Below are 15,764 nucleotides of genomic sequence, written 5' to 3'. Positions count from 1 at the left end.
CCATGTTGGTGGATGGACAGCTGTTGAAGACCATGGATCTTGCGGATAAACTGGCCAAGTTGCACTTTGATGAACCAACTGCTACAATGGGGCATCTGCCATCGGAGACTCGATTGGCTGAGTTTTCTAAGTGGAAGAAAGCGACACTCCTGAAAAGGGAGGCACTTGGATTCCCTGTTGTATGTCCAGAGGACGTGGAAATGGAGTGATTAGTTCTGGGTTTGGGAGATGAGACGAAATTCCATGGTGTCTATTCACATCCATAGGAGATAGCTTGTAAATGTGATATTTTTTCGGTCTGTGACTATAGAGATTAAGATCACTACCATAAGCTCGCAACTTCCAAGGTCGAGAAAAGTAGGAAGGAGCCACCTAACGTGGTAGTCCATTGAACAGTTCATCAACATCCAAACTTGTTCACCTCGTGGCTTTTACCTTCATCCACATCCCTCCTTTCCCCATCAGCATGTCTGTCTCAATCCAAATAATTCATTTCTCTCGCCTCGGGGGACAAAATTCCACCGCGAACTCACATATAGAGGCTAAACTATCCTCTCGAACGTTCTTGCCTTACAATTCCCGCTCACCTATGACCGCCAATGTTACAATATGTGAGCGTCATCCAGCTGTCGTTCAACAACGCATCATCCATATGGGAGAAAGCAATACGATGAAGGGAAAAATTTCCGGTCTCTTGATTCTATCGAGAAAACGACCCCATGAGGAAGGTCCCATCATTCCCCCTGTCTACATTAGGTAGGTGCCGACTGAATGCTAGAAACCTGAACAAATCGTGGTGATCCATGTAATCGAAAGCTCAGTGGGTGCCGACTGTAAAGTAGATCATTTGGTTGGTACTAATGATAGTATTTAGCGCAAGTCTCATAAAGACGGCGATCGGGTCGCGGTTTGGTTGAGATAAGGATTGGTAAATTTCGGAAGGAAGACGCCCCAGCTCCTGCTCGGAACGCCTCAAAGTCTTTCTTCAGCGGAGCTTCAAAGAGAATCAAGTTGGCTGGGTTGAGCTTGTTCAGTGGGCTCTGCCATTCGGTGAGTTTGGTCCACTTTTGAGCGTCTTCGATGATCCCTTGACCTTGCTTGACGAAATGAAGGCTTATTATACTAATGTCCTGTGTATACGACCACGAGGGCAGCGAATATGTGCAACTTATCCTGGCACCAACTGATCCTTATCCTAGAGGAAACTTGTGTGATGCCATGGTGGTCTAGACTGTCTTCATCAAGTAGGCTTAACACTCCCAGTTTATGATATATGGGGGGTCACTTAAGCTTGATTTGCTATGGATGTATCTTCCTGCAACATCCTCTAGATATATCGAGACATGCAACGGATCCAGCCAACCTGGAACAAGATTCCGATCCACATCTTGTGAGCTGCCTTAATCGAAGACATATTAGGTATGTCCCCGGTGATTTTAAATGAGGCTGAAATAGTAGATACCCCGTATTAATGTGCCAATTATAGTTAGATTTATGTCGATCAATAATATATTTGCAATTTGCCAACAAGGCTGAAAAAAAAAGAATGCCATTTCGATTCATTTGGAAAGAAATAACTCAGTTTGAAACTCCGTGCCATGTAGAGCTATGGCGGAAAAGTGACTGATCCAACCCCCTTGGAGTCGGGAAATAGCCCCTATAATATAACCGAGTCGAGCAGTCGCGCTCTCGGACGACATTCAAGAGGAACGCCTCACACGAACGCCTCCCACATAGCAAATCTTGGCTTTCCCTTTCTGTTCTAGTGCTCACCTCGCCCCTTAATTAGCCAGACACAGCATGTTGCATTTGTTTTTGCCCCTGCGCAGTTAAAGCATACGTGTCCGTTTGTACATGTATCCATGCTAAATGTAGAAAACTTGGAGATTTGTGGACTTGATCATTTCCTATAAAATGGTGCCAAGCCCCGGTGTTGGTGGGTCCCGGATTCCTGAACCGGCTACAGGCAATGCATGCCAAGGAGTTAGAAGCACATGAAGCCCGGTTGACAGCAAGAGATGGTGAAAATGGGAGTACGGAGTAGATTAGTACGAAGTAGCCGGCTATTCATAAATAAATACCCTGTACGGAGACGGAGTACTCTGTACTCCGTAGTGATGAATTTGCTATTAGGGCTAGGCATTAAGGGGGTGAGGGCAACCTTAAAGGCACGTTTTTAATTACCCCATTCAGCTGGCAACTCGTGGCGATTGGTTTGTTCTGTTTGTTTTGCTTAGTCAATTGATCTGATTGATTTGGTTCGTGGGGTTTACTTACCGCCCGATGAGCACTGACCATTTACCCTTCAGGGGAATCCCGCACGTGTGGTATCCAACATATCAGACTCTACGGAGTACACCCGTAAGATTATGCCCCGCTTATTAGACCCCTGGATTTTTTATTTTCCACTTTAAGTTATCATCTTTCTCTTTTTCCTCATCCCCCATTTCCCTGTCTTTCCTTTAGGGGATGTTGTTGGCATCATGAAATCTTCATTGAATCAAGATGTCTCCTTTCGGAGGAGACTCGAGGATTCTGCCCTCTTCGTTCTCAACGTCGCCAGAACCCCTCAGCTGTACCTTGACCTCTACCTTGACCGAGTCCGCACATATTTCTTCTCCGTCATTTTCATTTCACTCATTCTGTCCAAATGCTTCCATATTAGCGTTCACCTCACGGCCCTAGAGGTTCCATCTCTCTTCCCATGGGGCCCTACATTCTTTTTGGTGGACATCCTCCTCATTCTGGTCGCGTGCTGCCTGACCCGTTCATTCGAATCGCGGATCTTGCGAAATGTAGCCGCCGTTGTCGCTCTTTTCTCCAGGTGAGCTATCGTTCAGACTCGTAGAGAAGCAGCAAATTGCTAATCCCGCTCCAGTCTAATTCTCTCCACGATGGCCTCCGCCAACATCTCCTATTACGTCCACACAGGCGCGGAGATCCCCTGGCGGAACTCGGAAACCTCCGAGGACACTCCCTCCGCTGTCCAGACTATGCTGTCCGCGTTCATTGTCGCTTTTGTCGTCGACGCCTTGATCATGATTGGTGCATACTTCGCTACACCATATCTATTCGAAGCTACCGAATCTTTCCTGGGGATTTGGGTTTCGTTCTTGTTCGCACCTCTCCGCCGATATCTTCGACGCAGAAAGACCCCGTTAGATCCAGAGACCTATCAGCAGATTGAAATCGAAGACTACGACGAGAATAACAACGACAGCGACTCCGTATCGCAACTCGAGACACCCCAAGGTCCACCCGAGGAGAAGAAGAAGCGGTCGTTGCTGAAGCGCATCATCGTCCTAGCGTGCGGCTTGATCATAATTTTGCTCAGTTTCGTTCGTCCACACAATACGGATTTCAGTTATCTCTCTGAGTCCCTGCCTCTCGCGCCGTTCAGCAACCTCGAATATTCGCCCGCTCATGAACGTCCGACGTCCGCGGACGAAGGTGCCGCTCCTGAAACTGCTCCTCAAACTCCTCCCCAGACTCCTCCTCAAGCTCCTCCTCAAAGCCCTCCTAAAAGCGCCCCAACAAGCGCCCCATCAACTGCCTCATCAGGTGCTCCGTCGAGTGCCACCTCGTTACCGGCCGACTTCAGCTGGCTGGAAGACCGCACCGCTCTAGACTCCTTCCCCACATTCGACTGGTTGCCTGCGTACAATTCGTCAGATGGTCTTCCGGAGTGGTCTCCTTTCCGTGTAAATAAGCACAAGAAGGATGACTATGTGTATGAACACTACAATCCACTGAAAGATCCCCTGCACTTCCCAAACCTCCAGAATGACATTTTGGAGCCTATGCGTGAGGTTCTCCACAACGGAAGTGTGAAGATCAAGCATGTCATTCTCGTCAAGTTGGAGAGTACTCGCCAGGACGTGTGGCCCTTCCGCAATAGCTCCTACATCATGAACCACATCCATGACTCCTACCCCAACGGCATCCCCAATGATGTCCAGGAGAGGCTCACTAAGCTCACCCCTACCGCCGAACGTTTAACCGGATTTGAGACCGGATTCAGTGAGGATAAGCCGAAGCCCTATGGTGGTTTCAGTGCGAGAAACGCTTACACGTCCGGAACCTACACCCTAAAGAGTCTCACGGCCACTCTATGTGGTGTGAATCCTATGGCTGTCGAGGCTAACCTCGAGTACCTGCACGATATTTACCAGCCCTGCTTACCGCACATCATGGATGCATTGAACGCTCAGCCAAAAACCACTAGCGAGACAAGTACCAATCAGACAGATGAATGGGCTTCCTGGCCTTGGTACACTGCGTGGATGCAGACACACTCCGACGCCTGGGATAAGCACTTTTTGCTTTCTCCTCATCTGGGATTCCAGAATGTCATGGCAAAGAGAACAATCGATGCAGACGGCCTCAAATATATCCCAAATGAGTCAAAAGAGGAGGAGGAGCATGGCCACGAGGATAAGCTAATGAAAAATTATCTTCGGGATGTCATTGAGGATTCGAAGAAGAACAACACTCGCCTCTTCCTTAGCACCCTAACACATCAAACACATACTCCTTATTATATGCCTGGCAAATATAAGGAGATGATGGGGGATGTCTCGAATGAACGGAATGAGAGGTTGAACCGATACCTAAATACCATTCACTACCAGGATGAGTGGATTGCCGATCTCCTGAAGCTTCTCGAAGATACCGGTATTGCCGACGAAACTCTTCTTGTGATGACTGGTGACCAGTAAGTTCTACCTATATCCTATAACCCTTCTACCCTCTAACTTGTTCCTAGCGCTCTATCACTTCCAAATGACGGTGGCGTCACGGCCTGGCATTCCCCTCACGTCGGTAATTTCCACGTGCCGCTATACTTCGCCCACCCCAAACTGCCCCAGATCGATCTCGGAAATGCTGCTATCCTCTCTACCCAAATTCTCCCCACCATCCTCGATCTCCTCCTCGAAACCAAATCCATCGACGAGCAGGGAGCCAAGATCATCGGCGATCTACTCCCCATGTACGAGGGCCAGTCAATGATCCGCCAACTTATTCCCGAGAAAGACGGCAAGAAAGAATGGCAGTTCTCCACCATGAACCCCGGAGGAACATGGTTCACCGTTCGATCAGCCTCACACTCATACCGATTGGTCGTCCCTCTCAAATCCGACGGCAAGTGGCGATTCACCGATGTCGGCTCCGATCCATTCGAGCTCAATCCCGTGGAAAACCACCAGCTCATGTTCCTGAGCGATGTCGTGCGCAAGAATAATGGTCCCGAGGCCGTGGAGTGGCTCACTGAGGCTGCCCACGCCGCCCACTGGTGGGTTAAGGATAACCATCGCCGCTGGAAATTCGATCCTAAGAACCCGAACAACGACGCTTGAAGTCGTGTCGGGCGGATGTGGATCACGGAGCCTCTCTGATGGCAGTGTCAACTGCGAGGCTGTCCACGGGTACTCACCCATTTCTTAACTGTATTTATGCATTACCCATTCCCTAATTGTATTTATGCATGTCAATGTAAATATGAACTTGTTGTTAGTTTCGAAATTCATTTGCTTTCCTGTGTGGTTTTTCCGATTAGCGTATATCTCAATATTGAATAGCTCCTTTCCTTATACGGTTAGTTGGCTGTTGATGATGAGGTTGGCTCCTTTTGGCTATGCGTGCAACCACAGTAAGACCTATATTGAATAAAAGCCGTAGTCGCGGGATGAATAGCGGAACTTGCTACAACTCTGCCGTGCCGATATGTGCGCAAATCTTGACAGTCACAGTGACAGTGACAGTGACAGTGAATATAACTGCATTGCAGTCGCGGCTTGGTTGCATGATCTCTTAGCCAGAAATCCTCTTGCCTTGTTGGTGATTTCAAATGTTAAAGACTTCGATCGTGAGCGTGTCTGGGAGGCGTGAACTGGTGGGGGGTGGGGGTCAATTGGAAAAGTACTGGGGTGTTTCAGGACTGAGGCATATGTCGATTTTTGGTTTCTGTAGAGGCAGTGGTCGGTGTCGATTGGAGATGTTGAGGATGACAGGCTGGTCGAGATAATTATGGATCCAGGGAAGCTGTTGGTTGATGGTTCTGTGGATGAGTCGAGACTGAGAGCCGTATGTTCCATGGGCACTTCGTATAGAAGGTGGTGACGTTGATTGAAGTCGGTTCTGTACTGAGGTCGGGAGCGGTGCTCCGTCGATTGATTGTCGGGGGTGTGGATAGAGCCCGGGTGTAGAAGGATGGATGTTTTCCTAGAATAGCTTCAAGTAGATTGTGATGAATGATCTATCACAGGCAGTCATCTTTATATAGTTTCGGTAGGTGTCCAATGTGATGTTGCCGAAAGATCCTCCACAGGACCTTTCACAAGTAAAGTAGCATGATCATCAACTTCGGCACGGACCTAGTGTTAGCACTCATTCTGGGCAGGGTAAGAGGTATGATGTCAGTCAAAAGCTGGCGAAAACAGCCAGCTTGGGTTGGGATGGGAGAATAGGTGAGATGAGGGAAAGGGAAAGAGGCTTCAGGTTGCGGAATTGGGTGGAGGGAAGGAAGGGGCTTCGGGTGATGGCGAAAGGATGGCCCACTCCGGGCTGTGGCCTGATGAGGTTCCATCAGGCATCAGGAACTAATTCTATCCAATCCCAGTGCTTTATGCCAAAGGAAGGATGAGTATATTGCGGGATTCGATCAGCGCACCAATGAGATGGATTGAAAGCCGCTCAATATAAACATTCGAAAGACACGGGTCAGGTTTCAGTAGATCATTTTCACGTGTTTTATCTACACGGAGATTCTCGACGTTGTCTCATCCTAGAGCCCTACAACCTTGGAAATGCTACTTCACTGGTCAGCTCGCATACGGAATGCTAACGTCTATCCGGCAACTTTGGAACCTTTGAGCCTCAGTTTATAAAGCAGCCCAGATAGGAAATTGCCCCCGCAGACGATATTCGGTCTACCTATATAGGTGCATGTACATAGGCAGGTGTATATATCCGGCCATTGTTAGAAACATTGCAATGGACTTGAAGTCGAATATGGTCCGTGCAATAGGGAAGAACAAGAACCTGCACCACCGATGTCAGTGGCTTGAGAATATGTACTATAGAAGTAAAAGCTAAAACAGAGAGATCGTCCACGCTAAGTATCAGGTTACAGAGATCAGGTCACAGAGAACAAAAACTACGGGGGAATGTTGTATCGGTGAGCGCAATTGGTATTTCCCCGTCCTCCGCATCTTATCCCACGCGGGGAATGTCACCTTAGACATGAAATGTCAAAAGTCTAGATGATCAACTACAACGTGGGAATTATTGATCCACCTCCAATAACCAGTAACAAGAGCACCTGGGTATTCCGAAGCCCTGAAACGCAATTTAACTTTGCGTAACACGCAAGCGAACTACTGCTACCTACTATAAAATAAAAATATTAAGAAAAAAATAAAATAAAAATAGACCCAATCGAAAAAGTATTCGGCCAACGATTCTAGAAGAGGAAAAAAAACACCGCAGGGGCCGAGTTCAAGCCGAGTCCACTTCGGCGTCAGCCACTGAAGTTCACGAGAAGCCGTGTACCGTCCCGTTCTGGGAATATGGCCGTAGTCGGGGCCCCGGACTATTATGTACTCGGGCCACCGGTTGAAAGGAGAATCTTTTTATTCGTCTCGAGGGTAGAAGATGTGGACACACCGGCTAATTGCATAGATACAGTAAAATTACCTGTTGACAGTGTAGGGTTCGACCCAGACCTGTTACTTGAGGAAATGATTACCTAGGTACCTTTTTTTTTGTGGGTTGGTCTGGGGATATCCGAAAAAACTGTATGCACGTCGACCCTTTTTTGATTTACAAGAACCACATTTTCTCCAGTATGCCTTCAAATGTTTAAATTATTCTGTACTTTATTGCCCAGAAACGCCACTGCCGTCTACGGGAGCCGATTGCAGGGGGAAGTCAGCCGACTCTCAACCCGAACACGGATGCCGTGTTCGGGTTCCCAATTACCACGCTTGGCCTTGTTCGGCTTAGAATTTGTGGCCGATTCCCCCGGATCCCAGTCCATTGCCGGGGGGGTCCACCAATCACAAGAGAATGGGTGGATAAGCATAACTCCATTTCCACCAATCAGAGTACGTAGAGGGAGCTGGGGTTGCAAACAGAGTCTTGGCATAGTCCTGTTGTAACTCTACAGTATTATATCTCTCTCTTGTATACAGATGGTCACATATTTTACACTAATTTCTCTCCCCAGACAAAATCCCATACACGGGTGAAGGAAGTGGGGAGGTAGGAAACCATAAACAATATATGCGGGTGGATTTTATTAGTCGTGCATTTGTACAGAGCAGAAATTTTCCCGCATGCGATCTATTTAAGCAGGGAGGTTTTTCCTTCCTTTTTCGGTGCATTGTAGCTCTCTCTCCCTTTTTCTTGTGATCTTTTTTCCCTAGCTTGGGTTAAACAGTCACCATGTATGTCGTGGGGAATCTCTACGCCATCACGGCGGTGGCCGTCATTGGCGGTGCACTGTTCGGTTTCGATATCTCGTCCATGTCGGCCATTATCACCACGCCCGCCTATAGATGTTATTTCAACCAGGGGCCTAGGGGGCCTCCATTCAACGACGACGACGTATGTAGTGGTCTCGGCTCCCTGGCTCAGGGTGGTGTGACCGCTGCTATGCCTGGTGGTTCTTGGCTCGGTGCATTGATCTCTGGTTTCGTTTCGGATCGTCTTGGTCGCAAGTATTCCATTATGGTTGGTTGTGTTATTTGGTAAGTTGCTTAGGGAGTTGCATGGGAGTGGAGGTTGAACCATAGCTAACGTCCAGTTAGGGTTATCGGTTCCGTTATTGTCTGCGCTTCCCAGAACATGGGTATGCTCATTGCTGGCCGTGTCATCAATGGTCTCAGTGTCGGAATGGAGTCTGCTCAGGTTCCAGTCTATATCTCGGAGATTGCTCCTCCCTCCAAGCGTGGTCGTCTCGTCGGCTCCCAGCAGTGGGCCATCACCTGGGGTATTTTGATCATGTACTAGTAAGTGGCACCTTGGCATTCGACAAGTGAATTAGTAGCTGACTCCTTTCTTTCACAGCATCTCCTTCGGCTGCTCGTTCATCGGTCATGGCAACGATTCCACCTCCCACAACTACAGCGAGTCTGTCTTCCGTATCCCCTGGGGTGTGCAGGCCGTTCCCGCCGTCCTCCTCTTCCTCGGAATGATGGTCCTCCCCGAGTCCCCTCGTTGGTTGGCCCGCAAGGACCGCTGGGAAGAAGCCCAGTCGGTGCTGGCCCTAGTCCACGGCAAGGGCGACATCAACAGCCCCTTCGTCGTAGCCGAGATGCAAGAGATTCGCGACATCTGCGAGTTCGAGCGCGAGAACAAGGACGTCACCTACCTTGAGCTGTTCAAGCCCCGGATGGTCCACCGTACCCTGACCGGAATCTGGACCCAAATCTGGTCCCAGCTGACCGGCATGAACGTGATGATGTACTACATCAACTACGTCTTCAAGATGGCCGGATACAAGGGCGACGCTGCCCTCCTCGCTTCTTCCATCCAGTACATCATCAACGTGGTTATGACCGTCCCTGCCCTGGTCTGGGTTGACCGTTGGGGCCGTCGCCCTACTCTCCTGATCGGCGCTGTCCTCATGATGATCTGGATGTTCGCTAACGCGGGCATCATGGCCAAGTATGGTGTGATTGTGCCCGGCGGTATCGACGGTGTGGCCGAGGCGTCCATGCTTCTGAGTGGCGCCCCTGCCAAGGGACTGATTGCCTGCACCTACCTGTTCGTGGCGTCGTACGCCCCGACTTGGGGACCCGTGTCGTGGGTGTACCCACCTGAGCTGTACCCTCTGCGCGTGCGTGGTAAGGCCGTTGCTTTGGCAACCTCATTCAACTGGGCGTTCAACACGGCGCTTGGTCTGTTCGTTCCCACTGCCTTTGCCACGATCCGCTGGCAGACATACGTCATCTTCGGTGTTTTCTTGGTTGTCATGACCATTCATGTCTTCTTCTTTTTCCCTGAGACTGCTGGTAAGACTCTGGAGGAAACCGAGCAGATCTTCGAGGATCCCAACGGTATCCCTTACATCGGTACCCCGGCCTGGAAGACTACCCACGATACCAAGCGCACTGTTGCTGCCGAGTCAGGTGATGTTGAGATCCTTGGTGAGAAGCTGGCTGGTGCTGAGAAGCGCGCTGCTGCCCACACTGAGGTTGTCGACACAAAGTGTTAAGCGCGTATAGCACTGTTAGATCCGTTATAATGTTTTCTTTTTTTTTTTTTCTCTTGGGTTAGACATGATCCATGTCGATATGATGTCATGTAACACAATTCAACAAATCACATATATCCACGAATTCAGTCTCAACATTTTCTCTTCACTCAATTTGCTCGTATTCGGAACTGTAGGATCGTAAATGTGGCCGATTAAATAGGTATCTGGTTTACGGGAGTCTCGCAAGTATTGGCAATTTGATTGGTAGTTGTAGTCCAATTCAAAACCAGTCCAGGATGTATATAGAATCTTGCGAACGACAAGTTGTCCAATCCGAAAAGCGCATCAAAGAAAAAGAATTGCCAAGAATTTCCGATCGGAGCTGCGAAGCTGTCTGGTCAACGGGGGTGGAGTTTACCCCCTAGAAAAAAAAGAGAAAAAAAGGATCACATTTCACGATCCTTTCTATCCGATCGTTCCGGTTATGATCAAATTTCTCTTTCCTTCATCCATCTCTTACCATTGGAACACGTGAAAAATCCAAGTCAAAGGGTACGAAGCTCAACTTTCCAATATGGTTCGCCCGCGGGGAAGCTCAGCCTTGGGTGTGGACATTCGAGGTGACACCAGCGCCCCGGCGATGTCTACGATGAACGAAGTGAGTCCGATCGAACCAACATCGTCAGATTTGAAGGTACGTATTTTGAACACCGCAACCAATCCCCCCCCATACTAACCGATCCCAGCAATTCGATGGCGCACAGAAACAGGCCAAGGCCCAGTCCAAACGGCGTCGCAGCCGCTCCCTCCTCCACCGTTTCGCGGATACCTGTCTGCGATACACCTGGCTCTTGCCGCTTCTTATAACGCTGTTCCTGCTCGCGCTGTACGCCATTAACCCCACAACCTCGAACCCAATGCACAGCGCAATTTTCCTGTCCTACCCGCAACCCCCGAAGACTCCCGGCGGACCCATCATGTACGGCAAGGGCAAGAAGGACATTGCATTTGTGGCCTTCTACACGATCGTGCTGTCGTTCACGCGCGAATTCATCATGCAGCAGATGATCCGGCCATTTGCTGTTTGGTGCGGTATCCGCGGGAAGGGAAAGACGGCGCGGTTCATGGAGCAGGCGTATACGGCAGTTTACTTCGGTGTATTCGGGCCTTTTGGTCTGTACGTGATGAAGCGGTCGAGTATCTGGTACTTCAACACGACTGCGATGTTCGAGGGCTTCCCGCACCGCGAGCACGAGGGTCTGTTCAAGGCGTACTACCTGCTCGAGGCGAGTTATTGGGCCCAGCAGGCGATTGTGTTGATGCTCCAGTTGGAGAAGCCTCGCAAGGACTTCAAGGAGCTTGTCGGTCACCATATTATCACGCTTGCGCTTATTGGGCTGAGCTACCGCTTCCACTTCACCTACATGGGCTTGGCGGTGTATATCACACACGATATCTCCGACTTCTTTTTGGCTACCTCGAAGACCCTCAATTACCTGGATGCGTATATCACTGCCCCATACTTTGCCATGTTTGTTGGGTGGTGGATTTACCTGCGTCACGTGCTGAACCTGAAGATCCTCTGGGCTGTTCTGACCGAGTTCCGCACTGTTGGACCATTCGAGCTGAACTGGGAGACTCAGCAGTACAAGTGCTGGATCAGTCAGTACATCACCTTTGCGCTTCTCGCCAGTTTGCAGGCTGTCAACCTGTTCTGGCTGTTCCTGATCCTGCGCATCCTGTCCAACTACATCTTCACCAACGTCACAAAAGACGAGCGCAGCGAGGATGAAGAGGAAGAGGAAGAGCTTGAGTCTGTCAACGCGACCAAGGCAATTGCCACTGGCGCAGACCAGACCGGCAAGGAGAACCACGCTCCCCAGGTTCTTCTCAACGGCGAGCCCGTCGCCGAGCAGCGTGGTCCCCGGACTCGCAGCAGAAAGGCGTAAGCCGAACGCTTTTGTTCGAGTTTGATCAATTACCCAGGCATTAAAGCCGGGGATTTTCACCGTGTTATAGTTATACTTTTGGATCGGGTGGGTTTCCAGGTGATCCTCTGGATGTGTTGATATGCTGTTAATGTATATGTTGAAGCTGGGTCTGATTCTGGTGCAATTGCGCCTGTTAGATAGCCCTTTAGAAGAGCGGGCGCCGGCGCTTGTTTTTGACGATCATATGAATCAAGTAATTTTTACTGGTCAGTCTCTTAATGTTCTATGTGATTTGTTTTTCTCACATACTGTTACTTTTGATGTCTTTCTTTGAACTCATGTCATTTTACCAAATATGAAATTTAATCCTCAGAAAACCTCCCAAGTTTGAAACCATATATGGACTTATTGTAAGCCATTAAGCTTAGGGAAATACTTCCAGCAACGCGATACCAGACAGGGTGATGGACGAGAGAATGCAGATGCTGTATACCAGCTTCCCTATCAAGCCAAAGCAATACTCTAGTTCTACCTAGTGGCCATTATCTATGATTGAAGCATAAATATTGAGAGCTTCAACAGTACATATCTTACTGGCTTTACTCGCGGATTACTCGGAATATGTTCAAACAAAATGCGGGGTTGATGTTGTATGTACGGAAATAGCGAACTGGAAAGTCATAACAACATCGAACTATCTTCTTCACAACAAGTATATCGTGACGGTTCTCGCTAAACCTCTTCGATTCAAAGACAAGATGGGTCAAAATGATGAAAAGGTGAAAACGGCCACGCATTATCGGAAGCCAAATGATTGCGAAGCTTTGATAGCCTCGACTCTAGACTTGGGAATTCTGCTGGACTTGCTCGTGGGAAAGAAGCCAACTGGCGGGCAAATGTTTCCCAGCGACGTTCTGGGGTAGATCTGTTTCTCTAGGCATGATCATATGTTTTTTTTTTGAGGCGGCAAGTATCTTCCATTCGAGAAGTGGAGTAGTTCGTGTTGGCTTGTGTACTCTTGGTATTTTGGCATAGTAACTTTCCAAGTTTTCGCACATAAGCCCAAAGCATTTAAATGGCAGGGTTGCCACAGCTAGTGCTTGTGTGGCCAGGCATAGCACGTGCGGAGATTGTCGATACCAAACGAGGTCGAGGGGTAGTAACCGGGGGAAGGCTGGTCAGAGGATTGTGATGTCGGGGATACTTTATCGGTCAATGAAGTGAGTGAGTTGGACATGATAGGAATTGAGATGTGAAGTCATGTTTTCGGATCGTGTTGATTTTTGTTTCGTTGGCTTTCTGTTGGCCGAGTTCCACGAAGAGCCACTGGCGTAGGACGCTTAGGGTATTGGAGGAAATTTGCTGGAATGTCGAATGACTCTCTTTCCCCTGGTTATCAAGAGAGAGTATGAGAGCCCCGAGTTGTCATAAGCCATGACATTCAAGCATTTGAGGAGAGACTTGAATCTTCTCCTCCCTGGCTGGCATTCATACGCCAAGGTAGTGTTGGGGGGGGCGCATATTTCACTGCAATTCGAGTATTATGAGTAACGAAGTTCATCCATGATAGAGAGGGGGCTTTTACTGCTTGTTCCCTGTAGGATGAACCAGATGGGAGGAAATGCCGAGGACATGATAGGAAGATTAGAAATGACCAGAGCGATGGCAACCAGAACTGAAGTTCCGAGGTAGTTGAAGAGAAAGAAAAACAGGAAAAGGTTGGAGTCTCCATATTTCTTGCCTCAGGTTGTCGTACCTTCCTTGTATCTCGTATACTTTATTTTGATATTGTATGGTCTTAACAAAGTCTTACCTGTAGAGAATTGCTTTCATCCACCCATTTATACGCTCCCCTGATTTTTCATGGATGTTAAAACAAGTATATCTAGTTCATCTTGTATTTACTCAAATTCCTCCAGGGCTCCAGGGGTGCTAAGCGTTTACAAATCCACCTTAGAAAAACAACCTAACGTTTTATGACTTTGCAACTGTATTCCCTTATTTCAATCTCTGTCACTTTTCTTGCTTTTCTTCGCTCGCAAGTAAACATTTGACTGATAAGGGAGTATGCTTCTCTTTGAGTTCATAGCCCAAAGTAGTTAAGATGGCCATATAGTTTCTCTAGCTAGACGCTCAATAAACACTACTTCCAATGACTTGCCTGTTCTTGTCTATCATATATTTGGTTACATGTATAGGGCCTTTTGCAATAAACTGACTATTGCCGTTAACAAGTTGATTGTTTCCTGCCATCGTTCCCCGACAAATATCACCAATAGTTTAATCTCTCAGCAACCATGCATGTCAATGTCTCTCAGTCTGTAGACCCCTTAGAGATCTTTGAAACAATCATATCGCCGGCTTACTTCGATGCCTAGGTCACAGATATTGGCGCTATTATTCGCGTAGCATCGCATCGTCTAGGCATCGACGCCGTAATCTATCAATATACGAATGCTTCAACATACGAATGGTTTCAATATCCGAATTGGCTGCTACAATGTTCTATATTTCTAGTTTATTTTTTAGTAATTTTTGAAAGGATATTTAAGTCCCAATTTATTCTCGCTGGTCTTTATCTTCGCTTTTAACCGATCGCCACAGTCACGATCAACCATCTATTGCACTGGTCCTACCATTCAATGTGTCTTTATCTTCTTGTGTATGGTGCACACTGCTTTAAGTAGTCACCATGCCACTCCACTCGCCATTCGGCTCACTGGACGGCGCTACTGCCCTTACCCTGTTTGCCATCACTCAAACAGAAAACTTGGCAGAAACAATCGAAGAACATGAGTTGCAAAATGCTCCAGTGCCGGCGAACCTCAGTGCAGGCATAGCTTCCTTGTCCGCCCATCTACAGAACTTCGGACCGGACTATGACATCCCACTCTTCGTTAATCCCGACATGGACAAACAAGACATAATCTACAACAATCTCGAAGTCGCCTGGTATATCGCAGCCGGCATGTATTTCCACAATCGAATCGATAACACCTTCATTGATGACATGTCCTTTGCTGTGAATGGGATCTTGATGTGTCTTCTCCGCGCCGAAGAGATCAAAGCACAGGTGGAACCCGATGTGATGTACCGAGATGATCCCGTCACCTTTCCGGCTTTTGTGGCATCCTTGAATGCCATTGACCGCGATCCTTGGGTGCGCTGGTGGGACGCGGTACAGAGATATGGCTTTCCCAACGTTAAAGCACAGTGGGAAGTTATTCAGATTGTTTGGGATATCATGGACAGTATGCAGGAGATTAGGGGAGTTGATTTGATCTGGGTGGACGTTATGAAAGGGCGCGAAGCACGCCGTTTGTCGACTGTATTTGAAGAGCTTGACTTCTACTGAATATGCCCATGCAATCCAGATATTCTTCATCCGTTTGGCTGTTCTAATTTAGTTTAGTTTTCATTTCCTGTTTACCGTTCTCTTCCTCTAATTATGTACACTTCAAGTCTACGCTCAATTCAAGTCTTCGACCGGACAAAGGGCTTTGTGTGTCACGTGATACTATAATTTGTTTGTGTAGGACTTAAGTTGAGATGGTTTTCACCTCTTCCTCTTTCTAGTCTCATTTGTCAGACCCAATACAGTTATACTGCTCCCTCTTCTTTATCCTTTCTGT

At 48.2% G+C, this 15,764-nt stretch overlaps 5 protein-coding genes across 5 annotated transcripts; all 5 read left to right on the top strand.

Annotated features, from left to right (window-relative positions):
• Positions 1 to 2: 2 nt before the first annotated feature.
• N7517_011498 (uncharacterized protein) lies at positions 3 to 209 on the top strand (the record flags this gene model as incomplete). The annotated part of the gene is made up of 1 exon (XM_056729221.1): positions 3 to 209. One exon carries the CDS (start codon positions 3 to 5, stop codon positions 207 to 209), a length of 207 nt encoding a protein of 68 aa, XP_056575036.1.
• Positions 210 to 2,483: 2,274 nt separating this feature from the next.
• N7517_011497 (Alkaline phosphatase-like alpha/beta/alpha) lies at positions 2,484 to 5,357 on the top strand (the record flags this gene model as incomplete). The annotated part of the gene is made up of 3 exons (XM_056729220.1): positions 2,484 to 2,824; positions 2,879 to 4,714; positions 4,766 to 5,357. 3 exons carry the CDS (start codon positions 2,484 to 2,486, stop codon positions 5,355 to 5,357), a joined length of 2,769 nt encoding a protein of 922 aa, XP_056575035.1.
• A 3,088-nt stretch (positions 5,358 to 8,445) lies between these two features.
• Positions 8,446 to 10,219, top strand: N7517_011496 (sugar porter family MFS transporter; the record flags this gene model as incomplete). The annotated part of the gene is made up of 3 exons (XM_056729219.1): positions 8,446 to 8,750; positions 8,811 to 9,011; positions 9,070 to 10,219. The coding sequence occupies 3 exons, from the start codon at positions 8,446 to 8,448 to the stop codon at positions 10,217 to 10,219; spliced, it is 1,656 nt and encodes a 551-aa protein (XP_056575034.1).
• A 556-nt stretch (positions 10,220 to 10,775) lies between these two features.
• On the top strand, positions 10,776 to 12,150 carry N7517_011495 (TLC domain-containing protein; the record flags this gene model as incomplete). The annotated part of the gene is made up of 2 exons (XM_056729218.1): positions 10,776 to 10,895; positions 10,948 to 12,150. The coding sequence occupies 2 exons, from the start codon at positions 10,776 to 10,778 to the stop codon at positions 12,148 to 12,150; spliced, it is 1,323 nt and encodes a 440-aa protein (XP_056575033.1).
• Positions 12,151 to 14,824: 2,674 nt separating this feature from the next.
• Positions 14,825 to 15,487, top strand: N7517_011494 (uncharacterized protein; the record flags this gene model as incomplete). The annotated part of the gene is made up of 1 exon (XM_056729217.1): positions 14,825 to 15,487. The coding sequence occupies one exon, from the start codon at positions 14,825 to 14,827 to the stop codon at positions 15,485 to 15,487; it is 663 nt and encodes a 220-aa protein (XP_056575032.1).
• Positions 15,488 to 15,764: the final 277 nt, after the last annotated feature.

The sequence above is a fragment of the Penicillium concentricum genome (assembly GCF_028827145.1).
Source record: "Penicillium concentricum strain IBT 3081 chromosome Unknown utg000006l_segment0_segment0, whole genome shotgun sequence".
Lineage (NCBI taxonomy): Eukaryota > Fungi > Ascomycota > Eurotiomycetes > Eurotiales > Aspergillaceae > Penicillium > Penicillium concentricum.
This window is presented reverse-complemented; position numbering and strand designations above follow the sequence as displayed.